Source organism: Penicillium robsamsonii (assembly GCF_028829455.1).
Source record: "Penicillium robsamsonii strain IBT 29466 chromosome Unknown utg000002l_segment0_segment0, whole genome shotgun sequence".
In the NCBI taxonomy this organism is placed as follows: Eukaryota; Fungi; Ascomycota; class Eurotiomycetes; order Eurotiales; family Aspergillaceae; genus Penicillium; species Penicillium robsamsonii.
In genome coordinates, this window is record NW_026643220.1 from 1,276,992 (window position 1) to 1,294,314 (window position 17,323).

A 17,323-nucleotide genomic window follows, 5' to 3' on the forward strand; every position below is an offset into this window, starting at 1 on the left:
AAGTGTTTGATTGTACAATGTCATTTGGCAGAGGACTACATAGACAACTGGGTAGAACAAACACTATGAAGAAAAAATATGTAAGGAGATGAAACATCCAAATCAAAACTTTTATTTTTGTACATCACAAGTGGTATATCTATATCTATTCTAACCCAGCTCTAAGCATGTCTTCCGAGATCAAGATCAGCAACAAGCTTCATATCATCAGTACCAGCGCCATCACCAAGTCCAAAGAACGGCTTGACAGCAACATCAACCACCTCTTCAAACAAGCGCCCGACAACAGCCTCCTTCAGATCCTCACCAGTCTGCGCGAAATCCGGGTATGCATTGAGCTCCAGCAGCCACGCCTCACCATTAGTGTCAACGAGGAAATCAACACCAAACAACTCAAATGCATTAGGTAAAGTCTGGAAATGAACCATCATGCCCCGAGCCGCAGCCTCAAACACCTCACCCGTCACCGAGCAGATCTGCTCGAAGATCTTCTCCTTCCAGTCTGCACTAAGACCGGGGACATGATGGTCGAGGTCCCAGAAACGACGCACACTCTCTTTGTTCGAGCTACCGCCTTCCTGGAAACAGGTGTTGGTTAGATGGCGCGCGAGGTCGGCGACGTCGTCTTCTTCTTCATGTGGGGGGCAGTAGGTCTTAGCAGCGAAGAGTGCAAGCATCTCCTTGAAGACGTAAACTTTGAGTGAGCCCGAGGCGAGGACGTAGGTGCGGATATGGAATTTGCGGTTCGAAGACGATGGGAGGAGGAGGGGAGGATCAATGTAGGGCTGGACGAGGAAGTGGCGGAGCTGTGAAGTGACGATGCCTGTGTCCAGGGCGGCACCAACGTGACCTTCGGCGTCGTCGGTGTTTGTCTCAGATCCGCTCTCGTCGTCTGAGTCTTCTTCCCACTCCTCGAAGATCTCGCGTAGCTGGTCTTCGCTGTTGAAGATGCGGATTCCCTGGCCTCGATCGCTCATGCCAGGCTTGAGGATCCACCATTCCTTTTCGGAGTCGGGCCGCTCTTCGTTCTTGGCTAGACTGTCGTTCAGCTCGTATGCTTCTAGCAAGGCGTCGTCGAGGAATTCGGCATAGTCGAGTTCGAAGTCGAAGGCGGGCTTGAAGTGGTGTCGTAGGATGCTATCTGGGTGCTTTGAGATCCAATTGGCCACTGTATTTGAGAGATAGTGCTTGCGAATCAAAGCTTTCCGGATAATGTATGCGCTCGAAAGAGATGACGAGGGCCTGGACATGATGTGTTCGAAGTCGAGGCGCTCATATTCGCGGTACTGGAAAAGAGGCGCGGAAGAGTCTGGTAGTTCAGAAACAGAAGACACTCGCTTGGAGGCATTTCCCAGGCGACGGGTCAATGCCCGGTCAACCATTTCTTGCACGTAGGAGTCATCGCAGTCGACGAGGGAATACAACGAGGGTTGATTAGCCGATCTACAAGATCTCCGTCTATCAGAATGGGCGCCAATACAAGAAAAGCAGATCAAAGGGGAGGGGACATGGTATCTAACAACTAAGCCAGATATCTAGAGTGCATGCAACATGTAGATTTCGGATAGAACCCTCCATACCATGCCCCCATCGCGTCAAAGTCGTCACTCACAGCTTAATCTCCCCCGAAATACCGGGCGCGGGCATGAAATTGGCTCTGAGAGGTGTGACGCTGTAAAAGTCAGTCGATGTTCATAAGTAAAAGGGCAGTGGACAAACCTAGTCATTTGCTCCTTAACTGTCCAGCCATCATTACCAGGCTCACTTTCCTCCACGCTTCGGAAAACATCCTGGAAGCTCGGCGCCCACTTGAAATGCTTGTGTTGAATCTGGGGTCCACGGGATGACTTCTCGCTGGCACCGACAGTTTGATCCGGTTTATTTCCTGTCACCTCGCCTTGGTCGCGCAGCAGCTGTTCTTGCAAATCAGGGTCTCCCGCAGATGTGGGGTCGACAGCCTGGAAGCAACTCCCAGATGTCCACTGATTCTGCAGCATATCGGTGTATAAGACCTTGTTCTCACTGACGCCGGGTTCGAGGGGAACATTGACGCTGTAGAGGTGCACGCCGTCTGCCCAGTTTGCGCAAAGATGCTCAATCAACTTGACCGAATGTCCCGAGGCCTCTGCGATAATAACAGGGTCATGGTTCCGAGAGCTGAAAGCATACGACAGAGCAATTGAGCGTGTGCCACAGCAGGCACCTTCCAACGCTGCGCCAATAGTTCCACTCGACAATGCAAACAGTGCGGTTGTGTTGCGACCATAGTTCGGACCGGATACAATGACATCAACAGGGCCACGTTCTTTGAAGTAGTGATATAGACCGATCTGGACACAGCTTGCGGGAGTCGAGTCGATCAAAACCCATTCGTCGCCTTCAGCCTCGTCGGGTTGACCATCACTGCCTCGGGGGAGATGGTGTATTGTCCCGTCTTCTTGGTGGAGCGTGCCCGGTCGGAAATAGGTAGGTTTGACGGATGCACCTACAATGTGCGCTTTACCGATCCATGATCGCTGCTGGTGCGGGAGAATGACCGAGACTGTGTGGCCGGCGGACTGGAGCGATTGGACGAGCGAATGCACATAAGGCGATGACTGATTTGACGGAGGACCGTCGTCGTTGGTGACCTAGACGGAGATGAGCCTCTAAATTAACATTGTAATTATATCTACTTACCAGGATATGCATTGTTGGTAGAGTTGGTTGAGATGTGAAGAATGGAGGGGATGAAAGTTCTCCCCCGCTTTGCTTTGTCGCAATCGGCCCAGATCCACATGCCATTCGCGCTATACTATAAGGATACAACATATGACCAGAGACACTATAACTTCACTATGCTTGTGTCAAATGACTCCGCCGTCTCTGTACTCCACGAGATTCTGCGCTTTCTAGTCCAGAGCCTGTACCGGCTTCACCCTCAACCGGATAGTTAGAAAGCAACCTCTTTTCCTGCTCCGGCTCCTCTTTGACCTCGGCAGATTCATCGGAAGTATCCCCGTCCTCCGACTCCTCTTTGATAGACTCTGACGAATCCTCCTTGATCTCATTCTTAGGCATAGTCTGCCAAACCCAAGTCATCGCCAGCCACGTCAGGCCAGCAGAGAACATAGAGACAGACCAAAACAGAGTGCTAAAAACAACAAAAGAAGTAATCTTCCAGCGCCACATAAGCCATCTACCGATTGATTAGCCACACCTCAAAAACACCCCGATCCCCAAGAAGACCTACCTAAGCCCCGTAAGCCTAGCGCGGAATTCCACCTGAGCGGTATAAACCTGCATCTTCGAGTCACTTTGAATCTCCAGCCGCAGACTCTGTGGTAAATTCTGTGTCCCCTTCGAAAACTCAAGCTGCTCCATCATCGGCACCTCCAACGTCTCCGACTCTCGATGCCAGCCAACAACATAGAGCGGTATTCGTGCCGCTCTCCGGGCAACATCCACCAGCGGCGACGCATAGGTCATAATAGCAGGACGACGGGCCTGCGAGATGGGGGCGTTATTTGGACCGGGTAGGAGGGACGAGGCAGGGCGGGAGGAAAAGAGGGTGAGGTCGAGCATGAAGTTGCCTGTGTCGAGATTTGAGGGTGTACGTGGAAGCTCGAGGGTCACGGATACATCGTAGGGCTGGAAAGCCACGAATTCCGAGTCGAAGTTTGCTGTGCCCCAGGGGTTGCCATTGCTGTGCACAGGTTAGTTGAGCTGTCTGGTTGCGGGGAATGCTATCGTACCCGAATTGTAGATGGACTTCGCGCTGTAGTCCGACCGTGGGGATGAATTTGAAATAAAAGGCCATATAGGCAATTGCAGAGATACCCGTTAAGAGGGCTGCAGCACCCATGAACAGCAGCGTGTTCAGGTATAGCCGTAAGGCGGACTTGGATACCAGCGCGCGGAACGGTGTGAGGACCGCATCCTGTCTTGCGTTAGTTACAACTGAGAAACTTGTATTAATACACTTACCATTATGACTGCCCTGGTAGAAGATTGGCCATATTCTGACTCGTTTCCAAATTCCGAGTCCGCCATTTTGGGGGAATAGTTGGTAGAACAAGCTTGGAAGTTTGAGGTCTCATGTGGCTTATCCTGTTATCTTATCTGCACCGAGGTCTCCTTACAACCATATATCTGCCTATGCCTGTAATATCTGCCATTCGTTTCCTTTCTTTAGCATCTGATATTTATATCAATAGATGTAAAGGAGGCCTTTGAGGGCTATTCCCTTCCGGGTATATCTAGTCTAGGGGAGTGCTAGTTTGATGATTAGTGACAAAGGTGTGTGGTTCATTATATGAAGCCGTACGGAAGGCCCGAAAAGAAGTTACAATGATCATAAGAATAGTAAATTAGCATTGCCCCATGCAGATAATGATGACACCATCAACTCCAGCTTTTACAGTCTTAACATTACAGGTCACGGGCAGCATGAGACGCGAAAAAAATATCATGGAACCTCAAGTCATGCGGAAATCGTAAGAGAAAAAAAAGTAAATATGCATGCCATCACCACGGCTAGCCCCTGCCGTAACATGAAACTGAAAAGATAAAAATGAAAAAAAAACGCAAAAGACATCAGCAATTGCGGAAGAGAAGCCCGTGAAAATTACATGCAACGAAGTACTCCTGTACCGCCCGAGTTACCAGAGAAAGAACTTGAGGAGAGATGGAAGGAGGGGATGAGGATGAGAGGTCGAGAAAAGTCTAGGCAATGGGCCGAGGGCTCTGTTGTTGAATATGTTGGAGAAGGGCGTCGAAAAGACGGCCAATCTGAGGAGCAGTTAGTATTGCGAGATCGTGGAAGATAGGGGGTAAAAGTACCTCAGGTGCCGCCTGGATAAAGGGGAGGCGGAAGAATGAGTAGCTCCGGTTCTGGAGGAGCTCCTGCAGGGTGATGATCAGACCCCACGGATGTGGGCGGTGGACAATCAGCCGCTCCAACAACACACGAATGATTTGCTGGCGTATATCCGAGTCATCTTGCTCGGAGTAGTCCACGCCAAACAGACGGAGGATCGTGAAGCTGAAGAAGTAGGTGTGGCTGTTGGGGTAGCGGAGCTGGTTGGCCATTGCACTGAGCAAGTAGTAGCGGCTCTCAGGTCGCAGAACTTGGGCGATCTTCTCCAGAAGAGCAGCGTGAGTCGAGTTCTCAAAGGCGCTGCGGGTGTTGCCCTTGGAGGCATGCTCCACTGCGGCTTGTTGGCCAATGTACAAAACAAGCGCGTTAACCAGAACGACATCCACGTCGACCGGGACAAAGAAGAGGCCGGTGTCCTTAGAATCGGGGTTGATGATGGCGTCGCAAAGCTGCTGAACAGCAGAGTCGGAGATGCTCTCATTCTGGAGCACACCATCAACGATGTCCTTGATGTTGGCAACCTGCAAAGGAGCAACGATATCACCTGCAATCTTGGGGATTTCCCGCATCTCCTCAATACGCTCGACCTTCAAGCCTTCGCGGAAAGGATCGGGAAGCTTCTGGAACGACGAGGGGTAGGCACTGAGGACAAGATTGCGGAGCTGAGCGCAATGAGCCGGGATCACGTTGCAGAACTGGAAATGGTTCTCAGCCACGAACTCGGGAAAATCGTGGTGCAGAATCAATAAGATACGAAGCACGCCCTTGTAAAGATCTTTAGCAACGTATGTGATGTTGGCAGCCTTGAGTTGCTCGCCCATGTAGGACAGCAATGCTTGTATTATTTCGCAGTAAGGCGCCCATCCTGCACGATCGGGCATGTTGAGCATGTCAGACATAAACACCCGGTGAGAGACCAAGCAAAGCCAGCCATAAACGAACCCGGGTACGTAACGGGGCTGGAAGGAGAGGAATTTGCTAGCCAAGGCGAAGATCATTCCCTGGTGCTGTTCAGTGTGCTGGAGGCCGTTCATAGAGTACTCGCACAGAATGCTGGAGAAGAGACGGAAGAATACACGCTGGTTGAAAGCTTCTCCTCTCATGACCTGGTGGTGGTTGAGGACGAGGACCAAGAGAGACAGAATGGAGTTGAAGTACGTAGCCTTGTTGGCTTTGACGGCGCCAGAGTTCTCGCCCTGGAATCTGATTAGAAGAATCACAAGCTTAGCAAGGGCGTCGATGTAGAGGAAGGCCTCGTCAAGGCTGCCGCCGTTGGGGTTCTGAGACTCATGCTCAAACATGGCGACGGAAATGTCGATGCTGAGACGGAAAAACAGCGCTGAGTCCTCCTGGCTGTTCATCACTTGGCGGTTGTGGAGATCCTGAAGGAAAGAATGGAAGGTGCGGTCAGTTGCACCGGGAGCCTTGTAGATACCGATCCACTCGCTGAAGATGTACTCCATTTGGTCACGCTTGGACCTGGCTTGGTCAGTAAGGAGGGAGTTGACGACCTCGGGAATGCCAGACTCGCGAAGCTTGCGCACGATTTCGAGACCGGGAGCAACGTTTGGATCCTCGGCAAGCCATTGACTCATGGCATCTAGACTGCCAGAGAAGTCTGATCGAAGGGCCGAGGGTTCTTCATTGAAGAGAACGCGGTCCATCAGGTTGCCGAGCAATTCCAAAGCGGGCACATTCCTGGATAGAATGAGTCGGGTCAGGTTCGTATCGACCCGACGGATGTCCAGGAGGCCTGCGTCAATGAGAGCAACGGTGACCGGCACATTGAACATGTGCTCATCATCAACTTCGGAGAGCAATGCCCATGTGTACCGAGCAATGAGACTGGACATGTCGCACAGCTTGGAAAGAAGGTGCACGAGAACTTCAATCTCGAGAGATCCATGTGGCTGGGAATACAAAAGGGTGCAAACCTTCAAAGAGGTCAGTCGTGCCAGCTCCTCTCCATTCGTCGAGGCAAGGATGCTGCGCAATGCCTGGTTGTATTCCTGGAGAACTGCACTATCTCTACCAAGGTCCTTGACGTGTTCTTCAGGGGCGCTGCGAGCAGACTGCTGGAGATCAGAGACGAGGCTTTCCACCCGTTCCCGGGGGCTTTGAGCATCAAGGAACCCGTTGGTCTGAACGGGGGGCATTTGAGAAACAGCAGGTTGGGGTTGGGGGGTTCTGTGAGGAATGGCTGGCTGCTCAGCCGGGGTAGAAAGGTTCGGAATAGCAGGGTAAGATTCTCCCAGGACGTCGGGGAGTTGACGACCAGCCGATGGATCAGTGGATGGCGCTGGGCCTCGGGATTGACGGGCAAACTCTTCGTAGATGGCGAGTTGCTCCTTGTTGAGACCGCCAGGCGCTTGACGGTAAGGCTCCGGAATGAACAATCCCCAACGGTTCATTGAAGGATCAATGAAGGGGTCGTTGGAGCGACTGGCCTGGTGGCGACGACGGGCCTCCAGCTGAGGCTCAATCACCTTCTCGATCTCGGGCAAAGACTTTTCCTCTGCGGCTTTCTCCACAATACCACAGGCAGCGTCCAGGTTATCGTTCACACACATCAGAATCAAGCCTTCGGGCATAGGCTGCTCAGAGTAGTCTTGCTGAATCATGCGGATGTAGTTAGTCATGCTAACCTTCAGAGGCTCTTTGCAGGTAACAAGTGCCAGGCTACCAGCAAGTTGTCGGACCATGATTCCCGCGGCATGGCGCACACGTTCTTCATCGGGTTCCATCGCAAAGTCCTTAGAGACAAGTTGTACGGTGGAAATGGACGCAATGGTGACAGAACGCTCAACGACAGGAGTAATGATCTCGGCAATGGCGCGCTCAACTGCGGTGTGCACAATCTGTTTGAGAATGGTGGGATCGACCATGCTGCTCGCTGATGAGGGCAGCACAAGGATCTTGTCGAGGCTTGGCAGTGTTGACATGATGGCGGCGGGAGACAACCTCTCGTTTCGAATAGCTGGGTTGATAGCGGTGAGGGACAAGTCCTCAAATGGCTCAGCAAGACCCTCTGGCGCATTGACAGTGGGCAGTGGTTCCTCGGCATGTGCAGCACGATCGCGAATGACGATTGCAGGTTCAATTGTCTTGTGATCGAGATCAAGATCTTTGCAGAGGACTTCAATCTCGAACTTGAGATTGAGCTTCAATTCGGCAAAATGATAAAGCTCCAACAGCAGGCCCAAGATATCCATCAGCCAGGGGTTGGGTGGCTTGAAGACCGTGGATTTTGTAGCCTGCACGAGAACTTTGCAGGTGAAGGGGATCGTAACCATTAGGCGTTGTGTGTCATAGCCTTCGAGAAGCAGGCCCTTGAAGTATATGTTCTTGTGCTTGATGGGTTTGTCTTTGGCAATAGTCAGCGAACCAAGCCAAGCACCAAGGTTCTTCAGGTGACCGCGATCGGTGGACGAGCTTAACGTGTTTTCTGAGTTAATCAACTTAGCAACACTGACATAGGTCTCCCGCAGGACCTCAGCCCAGAGGATCTTGTCGCCAATACGCCCAAGAAGGTCAAGATAGAGCTGTTGGAAATTGGGCTGCAACTTGGCACGTTCTTCCACAAGGTATGCGGCGAACCACTGATGGTGTTGGTCGCGCAACACTTCTTGCAGATCTTCAAGCTTCTCATCAATGTTCTGCTCGGAGACATTGTTAAGAACAAAAAGAATCTTGTCCTGGATGTCTTCATCCGGCTCCTCGTAGAGATCAGATCGAAGAGGTGGGTCGACTTGAACAGCACGGAACTTGCGCACGGAGCCATCGGCGATGGGGGAGTCGACAGAATTGCCATTAGTCAGAGGCACAGAAGCAAGACCATCAAAGGGTCCTGCCTCGGCTTCGCCAATCTGGTTTCCTTGCTCACGGAGCACCTCCTCTGCCTTTTGGTAGATGGGCGTGCCTTGAAGAGATGGAATCTGGAAGAGTAGGTGGCAGAAACCAGCCCACTCAGGGAGACGGTTAATCAACTGCTCAATCGCTTCCACGCCGAACTTGTACATCGGGTCGTGGGGTTCATGTTCGCGGACAGCCTCGAGGATCATACCGAGACCGACCTTCAGCGTGATACCGTCAACAAGACGGAAGTTGATGATGCCACCAAACATTACCGCAGTCTTGGTCAGAGCCTCAAGTGGGTACTCGTGGTAGCAATGATATTCATCGATCAGGCCGTGCACCATGCAGGCGAACAGATCCTGTTCTGTGGGGTTGCGCGAAGACTTGTATTTGCGCATCAATTCCAGCATTTCACGAAGCGAGAGTTCCTCGTGGTACATTTTACCAAAGAGCTCTTGCATTTGCTTGTCGATTGAATCTGGCAACGTGTTGCCGTTCTCGCCATTGGCATCGATGATATCATCGAATCCTTCGCCGTAGTTGATCAGGCGAGGATATGTCTGAATGCAAATGCGCTGGACAGGTGTGAGATTTTCGCGGTCCCCGACGTATTCCTCCAACACAGACAAAAGCGTGTAAACAGTTTTGACTGCGAGGCTGACCATTTGATGAGCAGACTGCTCCTTCCGTTGGACGTGCAATTCGTCCTCGGCCTTGATTCGCAGGAACTTGGAAAGGAGACCACCCATATCGATGGCGCCTTTCTGTGCGGCGTTCCGAACCCACTGCTCAAGGTCAAATGAGCTCTTGCGGTGGGAGTAACAGGCAAGATCGAGGGCAAGACCGTTGGTGAACCCAAGGAGATAATCGAGCCATCCGTATGCCGCGGCGTGCTCATAAATCACAGCGGTGGACGTGGGATCCTGAGTGAAAGTGGTGAAAAGCTGCTCTGATACCCACTGTCGATCTTGCCGCCAGGCACCGTGGAGAGCGAGCTGATATCCATCCTCTTGCTTCGAAATGAACACAATGAACGTGCGGAGGACAAAGCTCTGCTGGACACTGGACCACGGCTGCGGAACAGCAAGAGCGGAACAGAGGAACACTGGCAGATCAAATTGGACAACCGCTTTTATAAGAAGCTGGCTTTCTGTCGCAGCCCATGAAGCCTGGGAGAATAAGGCAAGATCGAAAATTGCCTTCATTGCATCCATGGACCGAAGAGGTGACTTTGCCGCACGCTCCCCTTGCAATTTGACGATATCAGGGGCGTCTTCAAAGAAGTCATGGGGGAAAGTTGCGCGAAGATTGGTGATGTTTGATGGGTCGATCCGAGAGGCCACAAAAGCTGTCAGGAATGACATCTGTGTGTCACGATGCTCCCAGTCTCCACCCCAAAGCTTTTGAACATCCAAAGACGAGTCGTCGACCGACATGGCGGAAAGAACGCTGTACAATTTGGTGAATTGCTTAGGATCCACTCGGAGGCCCTCACGATCGAAGTGGCGGAACACCAGGGGCCAATTGATTGGCTTGTCGTTATATGCACTTAAGAATGTCTCTAGCGAGAATTGTTCCCAATATTGCGACAAGATCATGAAGAGGAGGGCGCTTGCTAGATGTTCTTCGCTGAAGTTCTTCGGGTCTGCGTTTAGCATTTCGCTTATGGTCTCGGTATTTGCAGTGGCCCGAGGTCCCTTCGCATGAAGCTGCCGAACAAGGACATATTGAGGGTTGACAAAATTGAACATTTGTAGGGCAGACGAAACTTCGAATGGCATATCCAAACCAAGTTTTTGGTATCGCAGATTGGCTGCGTAAACCAGCTTCGCCTTGACATCGTCGGTAAAATTGCGGGGAGGGTATAAGATGAAACGTTCAATCGTCATGCCGAGGAATGAGTTATGGTAATCCTTAGTCACGTCGGTGGGAGTCGCCAAGCTCTGCAAGAAAGGGGAAATGGAATTCGAGAGGATGGCATCGGCTAACGGGGTTTGTTAGAGCTAATCCAGCGGGGTAAAGAAACAAACATACCTTTAGCACGAAGATCTGACTTGCTAGTCAGCTTAAAGGCTAAGGCAAGTGCAACCTTGACAATTGGGTCCAGTCGGAAATGATCCAGGAAGGTGGAAAGGTCGAAGTCGCGGAAGATATCTCCTTCAGAGGTATCTACAGTCTCAGCAATTTTCTGAGCCTGCTCCATGTCCGAAGACACTTTCTGGAGCTCTTGGACGAGGAGAGGGTAGTTGCCCGCATTCTCAACGGACTTATTAACGCCCGGAAAGATTTGTGGCGCATTTCCTGTTAGGAGGCGGCGAAAGTATTTGGAAAAGACCTCCATTCCGTTCGATGTCACAAGCTGCGGTTATTAGAATCGAGTAAACTGAAATATAGGGAAGTCCCACCAACCTTGTGTATCTGGGCAGCCTTTGTTTCCCACTTCTCTTTGCCTTCCTTCTCTGTAATAGAATCCAGCAACAGGAACACCTGAGCAATGGAGATTTTGGTGAGCGATGATTGGCTTGAATGGGCAGCTGCGGAACCCGGCTTGTCAGAAGCGAAGCCTGTAGGAGAATTCACGGTTGTTCCGGACGAGAGCGGCGAGAAGACACCTCTGGTAGATCCCGGCCCACCACCTCCTCCCCCAGTACCTCCTCCACCCGGGGTGGAGCCTGTAGCAGAAGCCAAATGAGACCCTATGGAAGGGGTGTGAGCTCGAAACTTTGGAGACGAGAGGGTTGTTGCGTGCTGTTGCGAGCCAGATTGCAATGATGTGAACGGCGAAGATGTGGGTTTGGGACTTCCACCAGAGAGACCCCTAGCAGAGCTCAGCACTGCAGAGAAAGAAGATGGTGTCGAAACCCCAAGGCCTGCGTCCAAGCCCCGGGAAGCCGTGGGGGGAGCGGCGGAGGATATGTTAGTCGCGAGTGGAGTCAACCCACGACGTGCGCCGGACTGCGACACGGACCGACCCCAGGCACCAATATCGGTCCTGGTCGAAGAAGATTTATCGGTGCCAGAAGCAATCGACGATTGGGCGGAAGGGTGAGGGGGAGGGAAGGTCATCTAGGAGACGCGATCATTTGATCTGGAGGTCCAAAGACAGATTTTTAAGGGTCACAGGCGCAATAAACGGGGGGAAATCGATAAAGCAGATCAATGAAATAGACGCGAGATCATGCGATATCGAGAGAGGGAGGGTATCGGGAAAAGAAGATGACACTGTGGGAGAGGAATGGATGGGGGAACGATGAGATGGAGAGGTTGCAAGAGGAATGGGGTGCAAGGTGCGAGTTGTCGGAAGTGTGGCTGCCTCAGGTGTCAAGCGGGAGCTCCCAATCGGACACAACGGTGCAATACAATGCACACCTTGCCGTTTTTCAAGTGTCAAAGGGTTACTTGAACTTTACCCAGGCCTAGACGAGATCATTGTGTGATTATTCCTTCCCTTGTTATTCATTACCTGTCATTTTCCAACCTGCATGTTAGAATTGGGTGTTTGGTCACGTGCCATGTCTCTACACGTGATGCATGGCTGAGTCATCTACTCTGGGATCCACCTATCTGCACGGGTCCGTGAATGCCCCTACTATGACTTCCCTTGATGAAGCAAAACCTGCTCTGCTATAGACAGGGTAGTTTGAGCATAACCCGACAACTGTCCTCGCTTTCACTTTTTTCTATCTCGAGCTTCTTACTCTGAGATCCATGAGGCGGAATTCCCTCTGATGGCCAATATGCTACATTATCCTATAGAGAAACCAAGACAAATTGTCTACATATTTTGCAACATGATTGAGAGTGATGATGATAGAACTGTTTCTCCATCAGATGTTAAGATAGGATAAAATTCAACCCAGAATCCTAAAAGCATAGTAGATGAGAACGATATATGATCAGACATAACGCAGTACCTGAACCTTACCAATAAAATGAACGCCAGATTTGGAACCAGTAAGAAGAGCCAATCAAGAGATAGAGGAAATATAACCCAAGAAATATGAAAGAATAACTCGCAAAGTAATGAGAATCATGTCATGCCGCAATGACAGGTGGCAAAAAAGGGAAAGCACAGTCACGGAGAATGCAATAAACGAAACATCCCACAAGGCAAGTAGCTTGCGGGGACAGAAAGATAAAATCACACAGTCAAGAAGAAAAACGATCATGTGCACATGAGTTTAAGACCAATTCGCTGGCCAATCCAACCCTAACGCCTAGGTCCACAGCAGGAGGGACCACAATGAATAAATGATATTGTTTCAGGTTGAGTCCGACTAGCCAGTCAGAGACACACAGTAGCATGGGCTGGCGTAGGATGCCTTGGCAGTGTACGTCTGGGCAGTGCCACCATTGTAATTGGTGTAGGTAGTAGTCGGCGTGGGCTCATTCTCTTTGATGTTGACAATGTTGCCCGAGAGAAGCGCCAGACCCCCATTATTGCGGATTTGCATTTGTTGACAGTAGGGAGATTCGCGCGATGGGTCGTCTCGGCGCTCCTCCATCTTGATCCTCCGTGGGTAATCGACGGTGGGGGATTCGCCGCGTTTGGAGTCGGCGCTTAAGCCAGCTGTGCTTGCCGGCATGTTGCTGTTGATGGCAGCGGTGGAGCCCAAGGAATATGACGTCGATTGGTTGACATACAGGAAGAACTCCATCATCGTATTATTCCACCAACAGAACCACGGCTTGTCGCCGACCTCTGCAGCCTGCTTCAGGTTCTTGTAGGCGTCTGCCTGTGCCCACCCGTCTTCCACCCATGTGCGCTTGGAAAGGGAGTTAGAGAATGTATCCTCCGGGACAATGACCAACTTGTCGAACGGCGAAAGGAAGAACAAAGCAGGGCCCATGCCAATATCGGTGGTATCAATGGCCATACTTAATGCTTGTGTAGGTGCAGCAGACCAATATGGCGCCTGGGCACCATATGTGAAGGTCGTGGTTGGAGGACCATAGTCGAAAGCGATGGAATAGTGACCTTTTGATTCGCCGATATGAATGGCAAGTTCGCTCGGCGTTTGCATGCATTTCCAGGCTTTCCCGTAATTCGACTCGTCCACGCAAAGCCCCGATCCATTCTGATAACCGGAAGGAATCAGATAGCTGCCGGTAGGGATTTCTTTGATATTTGTGGGGGTTGATATCATGGACGCATCCATCTGAGGAGTCGCAGTGACCGTTATAATTGGTAAGGCGCTGGACTTTTGTGCTTCTTGGTCATCCTGTGTAGCTTCTGCAGCTTTCTTGGTTCCCAGAATACCCCCAATAATACCTCCAATACATCCTCCAATGAGCATCACAGTCGCAATGAGGACCAAGGTCCACACTGGCAGGCCACAACATGCGGTCTGTTTCCCCTTGCGTTTGAGCTTCTCTTCGAAAGCCATGATGCCTGTGGTGGCAGCAACTGTTTCCTCTCCATTTCCATCATCGTTCCCACCACCAGGATGTTCAGGCATCAAAGCCCTTGATGATGTTTCTGAAACCGGTGGTGCTCTTGGGCTTTCATTGTTGAGACGATGTTCCTCCGGCGGGGTCTCGCGATCGGCTGTCGGGTCAGCCCCTGGAGGCTTGGGTACAACACCAGTTGGATAGCGTGAATAGGGTGGTAGCGGTTCTGCGTGACCATCCAGTCCAATGATATCACCCACATCATCAGCTTGGCGACCAGCGGGTGGCTGATATGGTGGGTTATGACCTGGAAATCCGACCGGGATGATATCATCATCCATTCCTTCTTCGACCACATTCTGTGAGTACATCGCGTAGGGGTGCTGTGGACCAGTTGATTCTTCGAGTGGGCGTTCGACTGGGCGTATCGTCGAAGTACTACCTACACTGGGTGTCCGGCTAACCCCAACTTGTGGATACATGCCATATGGATGGCTGGGTCCGGTGGCTCCGGTGTAGGGGCTGAGAGCGCGGGGAATCGAGAAACGAGACGAAACACTTTGATTTCGCTGGATCATAGACGGTGTCGAGTTGAGAGAGGAGGTTGAGTTACGGTTGTTGGCGAAAGGGTAGCCCTTTTGGGGCAGACTTGAGCGATGGGGTTCATCGAAGGAGACCCGAGCGTCATCAGCAAAAGGGTTTTCGTTCTCGGTTGTGGCCGTGCTGACAGTCCTTGACTGGTTGTGTTCACGAAGAGTAGCGGAGGATGCAATGGATGAGGGACTGTGGGGGCGTTGGATGCGATCGGAGTCAATGGGTTCTAACGAGTATTCGTCGGCGAAGACATTTGGATTGGAGACGGAGGTGCGACCGAAGGAGTGACGAGGCGTCGAATCTCTAGAGTGTGGCGTTGAAGAGGATCGTGAATCAGAGCGAGAATGCTCCGATGAAATATGACCAGACATTTCCTATCGGTCTGGCAGCCCTGTCGGGCCACCTCGTTGTTTGATCAATCCGTTTCGCTACCGGGCGATGGGCGAGGAATGGGAGAGCAAGCAACAGCAGACTCTTCAACGACAATAAGTAAGAAGAGGGAGATTATAGATGAGTGAGATGTATAAGGTGAGAAAACTAAGTTGAGAAGGGAAGGGAGGAGTTTGCCTGAGAGGGTTTACTGAGGGGAGAGCCGGAGGCCACTCGGACCAACCGAAATTCTTGGCTTTTTCGATTTGACGATTTACAGCCCTTTTTTCGAAGTTGTATCTTTCTTTCTTTTTTCCTTTCTTTCTTTTCATTCTGTATCGTATCATGCGTGTATGATCTACTACCTGAGACTCCTCTGTCTACGCTACTACGACTAGGGCGACCAACTACCGAGCCTATCCCGTCTGCGGTGGGCCTGAATGGGCTTCGCCACCATTTCATGCTTCATGCTATCTTGTGCTATTTTGGTATTCTCTGTTCAGACCGAATACAGGCTCCAGGTGCTAGTTCTAGACCAATGTTCCAACGTTATTTATCCTACAGTCGAATTTGAACAGTTTTCTCGCCACGCACTGTGAGAATCTCAAACCCGTTGTATCTTTAATTCTGGAATCCACGTTGAACTGGAAAAATGGATACTACCACAGAACCAATGTTCAGGGTCCCCGACGGAAAATGCAACGTGAATCCTGGACTCAGGCATCAGGAGCGGATATCTCGGACCCAATGTCTTGCGGACTAATCGTTTTCCGAAAAATACATTCACCTATCATGACTTTGTGAGCTGGACATCTCAGATATTTCCGCCGAAGCAAAAGTCTATTCGAATATACGATGCATCCAGGTACAAAATTGATCCGTATCTTGATTCTCGGAGATTATTAGCCATCGTATCCATGGAAGACCTCCCTACTTCTACCCAGAAGGGATACGATATTCGGTCTCAACACAGACGTTCGCCCGAGGAACGGTTTCAGCCGTCTAGGGCTTCGTCCAGCCCCTCTTGCACGGGGTTGCGTGCGTAACGGGATCCATTCAGGGCCAACCCTGTCTGACTCCATCCGACTCCATCTGATATTAAAGCGGGTTTGATTTCCGCTTCGTCTCTATATATCAGTATTTCAGGAGGATTTGAGATAGTTCCCTGGGCTGATTCTAGACCCGGTTCATCGATTAGATCTACAATATTGTACTCTGTAGAATGTCAATATCTTATGCAGGTCGCATGCAACGTAGGAAATTATCAATTACCGCTCAACAACTCCTATGATTTAGCAAATATCATAAAACCTGCTCCATAAATGTAGATTTGATACGTACTACTCAGCATCGGGAACGATTATTCGTGGCCAACATGATACCTAGTATACAAGCTCTTACGTCTAAACCAACTATTGTTCTCCATGAAGAATTGCTAACATACAGCCAGGAGGCAAGACCTAAATCAGCTAGTCTTTAAAGAAAATATATCTGATACAATGGCTTCAATCGGATAGGAATACATATGTGATGTACGGCTAGTAGATCTAGGGTTTCAGCCTCATCAGGTCAATATGCATTAGCTAATAAACCTTCAATATTGCCAAACGAATATTATACGCTCTTCTTGGCACCCAGGGCGGCTCATCAACATGATAAAGTGCATCGCGGAGCTCATCGCTGGATCCTGTGAGACATTCAAGCTGGTCCACCAAGCGCCCCAGTTTGTGGAGCAAGGGCGATGATCCGATGTAGATCCAACTTTATCGCGCAGCACATAACGAATATATAAAAGGTCCTCACCTTCACACAGGGATCCCAGAAAGAACACGAAATAAAATTTGCTTGCTTGATTTCCCTCTAGGGACCCAGTGCAGAACCCTGAGGGCCATCGGGTGATCTTATATGAAACTAATAATAGACCTTACACTATAATGTATGAGCTATAACTGGTTGGCCATTACTTAAGACTTTGGGTGAAATCGCGCGTGGCATCGTCTCAACAATATACATTGCTTGGTTATCACCCCAGACTCTCCCTTGTTACTGAACAATGAAGTTTCAGAGAGTCGCCATCGCTAGAACCATATCATGCAAACTCGCTGTCTCACATTCTACACCGTCAGTGGTCAAACGTTGAAAGTTGCTGTTACATCGTCGTGGTAGAACTAAATCAGCGCCTTTGTTATTGGCTCAAATTGTTTAAGACACGATAGATTGCAAACCCGCACATGTCTAATAAGGAGCTGTCTCTAT

The 17,323-nt window shown here is 50.6% G+C and overlaps 4 protein-coding genes across 4 annotated transcripts; all 4 read right to left on the reverse strand.

Moving 5' to 3' along the window:
* Nucleotides 1–161: 161 nt before the first annotated feature.
* Nucleotides 162–4,032, reverse strand: N7447_003743 (Survival protein SurE-like phosphatase/nucleotidase; the record flags this gene model as incomplete). The annotated part of the gene is made up of 8 exons (XM_057228018.1): nt 162–1,443; nt 1,613–1,672; nt 1,720–2,630; nt 2,680–2,789; nt 2,910–3,178; nt 3,233–3,685; nt 3,735–3,919; nt 3,967–4,032. The coding sequence occupies 8 exons, from the start codon at nt 4,030–4,032 to the stop codon at nt 162–164; spliced, it is 3,336 nt and encodes a 1,111-aa protein (XP_057087359.1).
* Nucleotides 4,033–4,704: 672 nt separating this feature from the next.
* N7447_003744 (CCR4-NOT core subunit CDC39) lies at nt 4,705–11,779 on the reverse strand (the record flags this gene model as incomplete). Its single annotated transcript, XM_057228019.1, has 4 exons — nt 4,705–4,770; nt 4,822–10,697; nt 10,748–11,072; nt 11,123–11,779. The coding sequence occupies 4 exons, from the start codon at nt 11,777–11,779 to the stop codon at nt 4,705–4,707; spliced, it is 6,924 nt and encodes a 2,307-aa protein (XP_057087360.1).
* A 1,211-nt stretch (nt 11,780–12,990) lies between these two features.
* N7447_003745 (uncharacterized protein) lies at nt 12,991–15,069 on the reverse strand (the record flags this gene model as incomplete). The annotated part of the gene is made up of 1 exon (XM_057228020.1): nt 12,991–15,069. One exon carries the CDS (start codon nt 15,067–15,069, stop codon nt 12,991–12,993), a length of 2,079 nt encoding a protein of 692 aa, XP_057087361.1.
* Nucleotides 15,070–16,061: 992 nt separating this feature from the next.
* Nucleotides 16,062–16,493, reverse strand: N7447_003746 (uncharacterized protein; the record flags this gene model as incomplete). Its single annotated transcript, XM_057228021.1, has 2 exons — nt 16,062–16,282; nt 16,469–16,493. 2 exons carry the CDS (start codon nt 16,491–16,493, stop codon nt 16,062–16,064), a joined length of 246 nt encoding a protein of 81 aa, XP_057087362.1.
* Between the last annotated feature and the right edge of the window lie 830 nt (nt 16,494–17,323).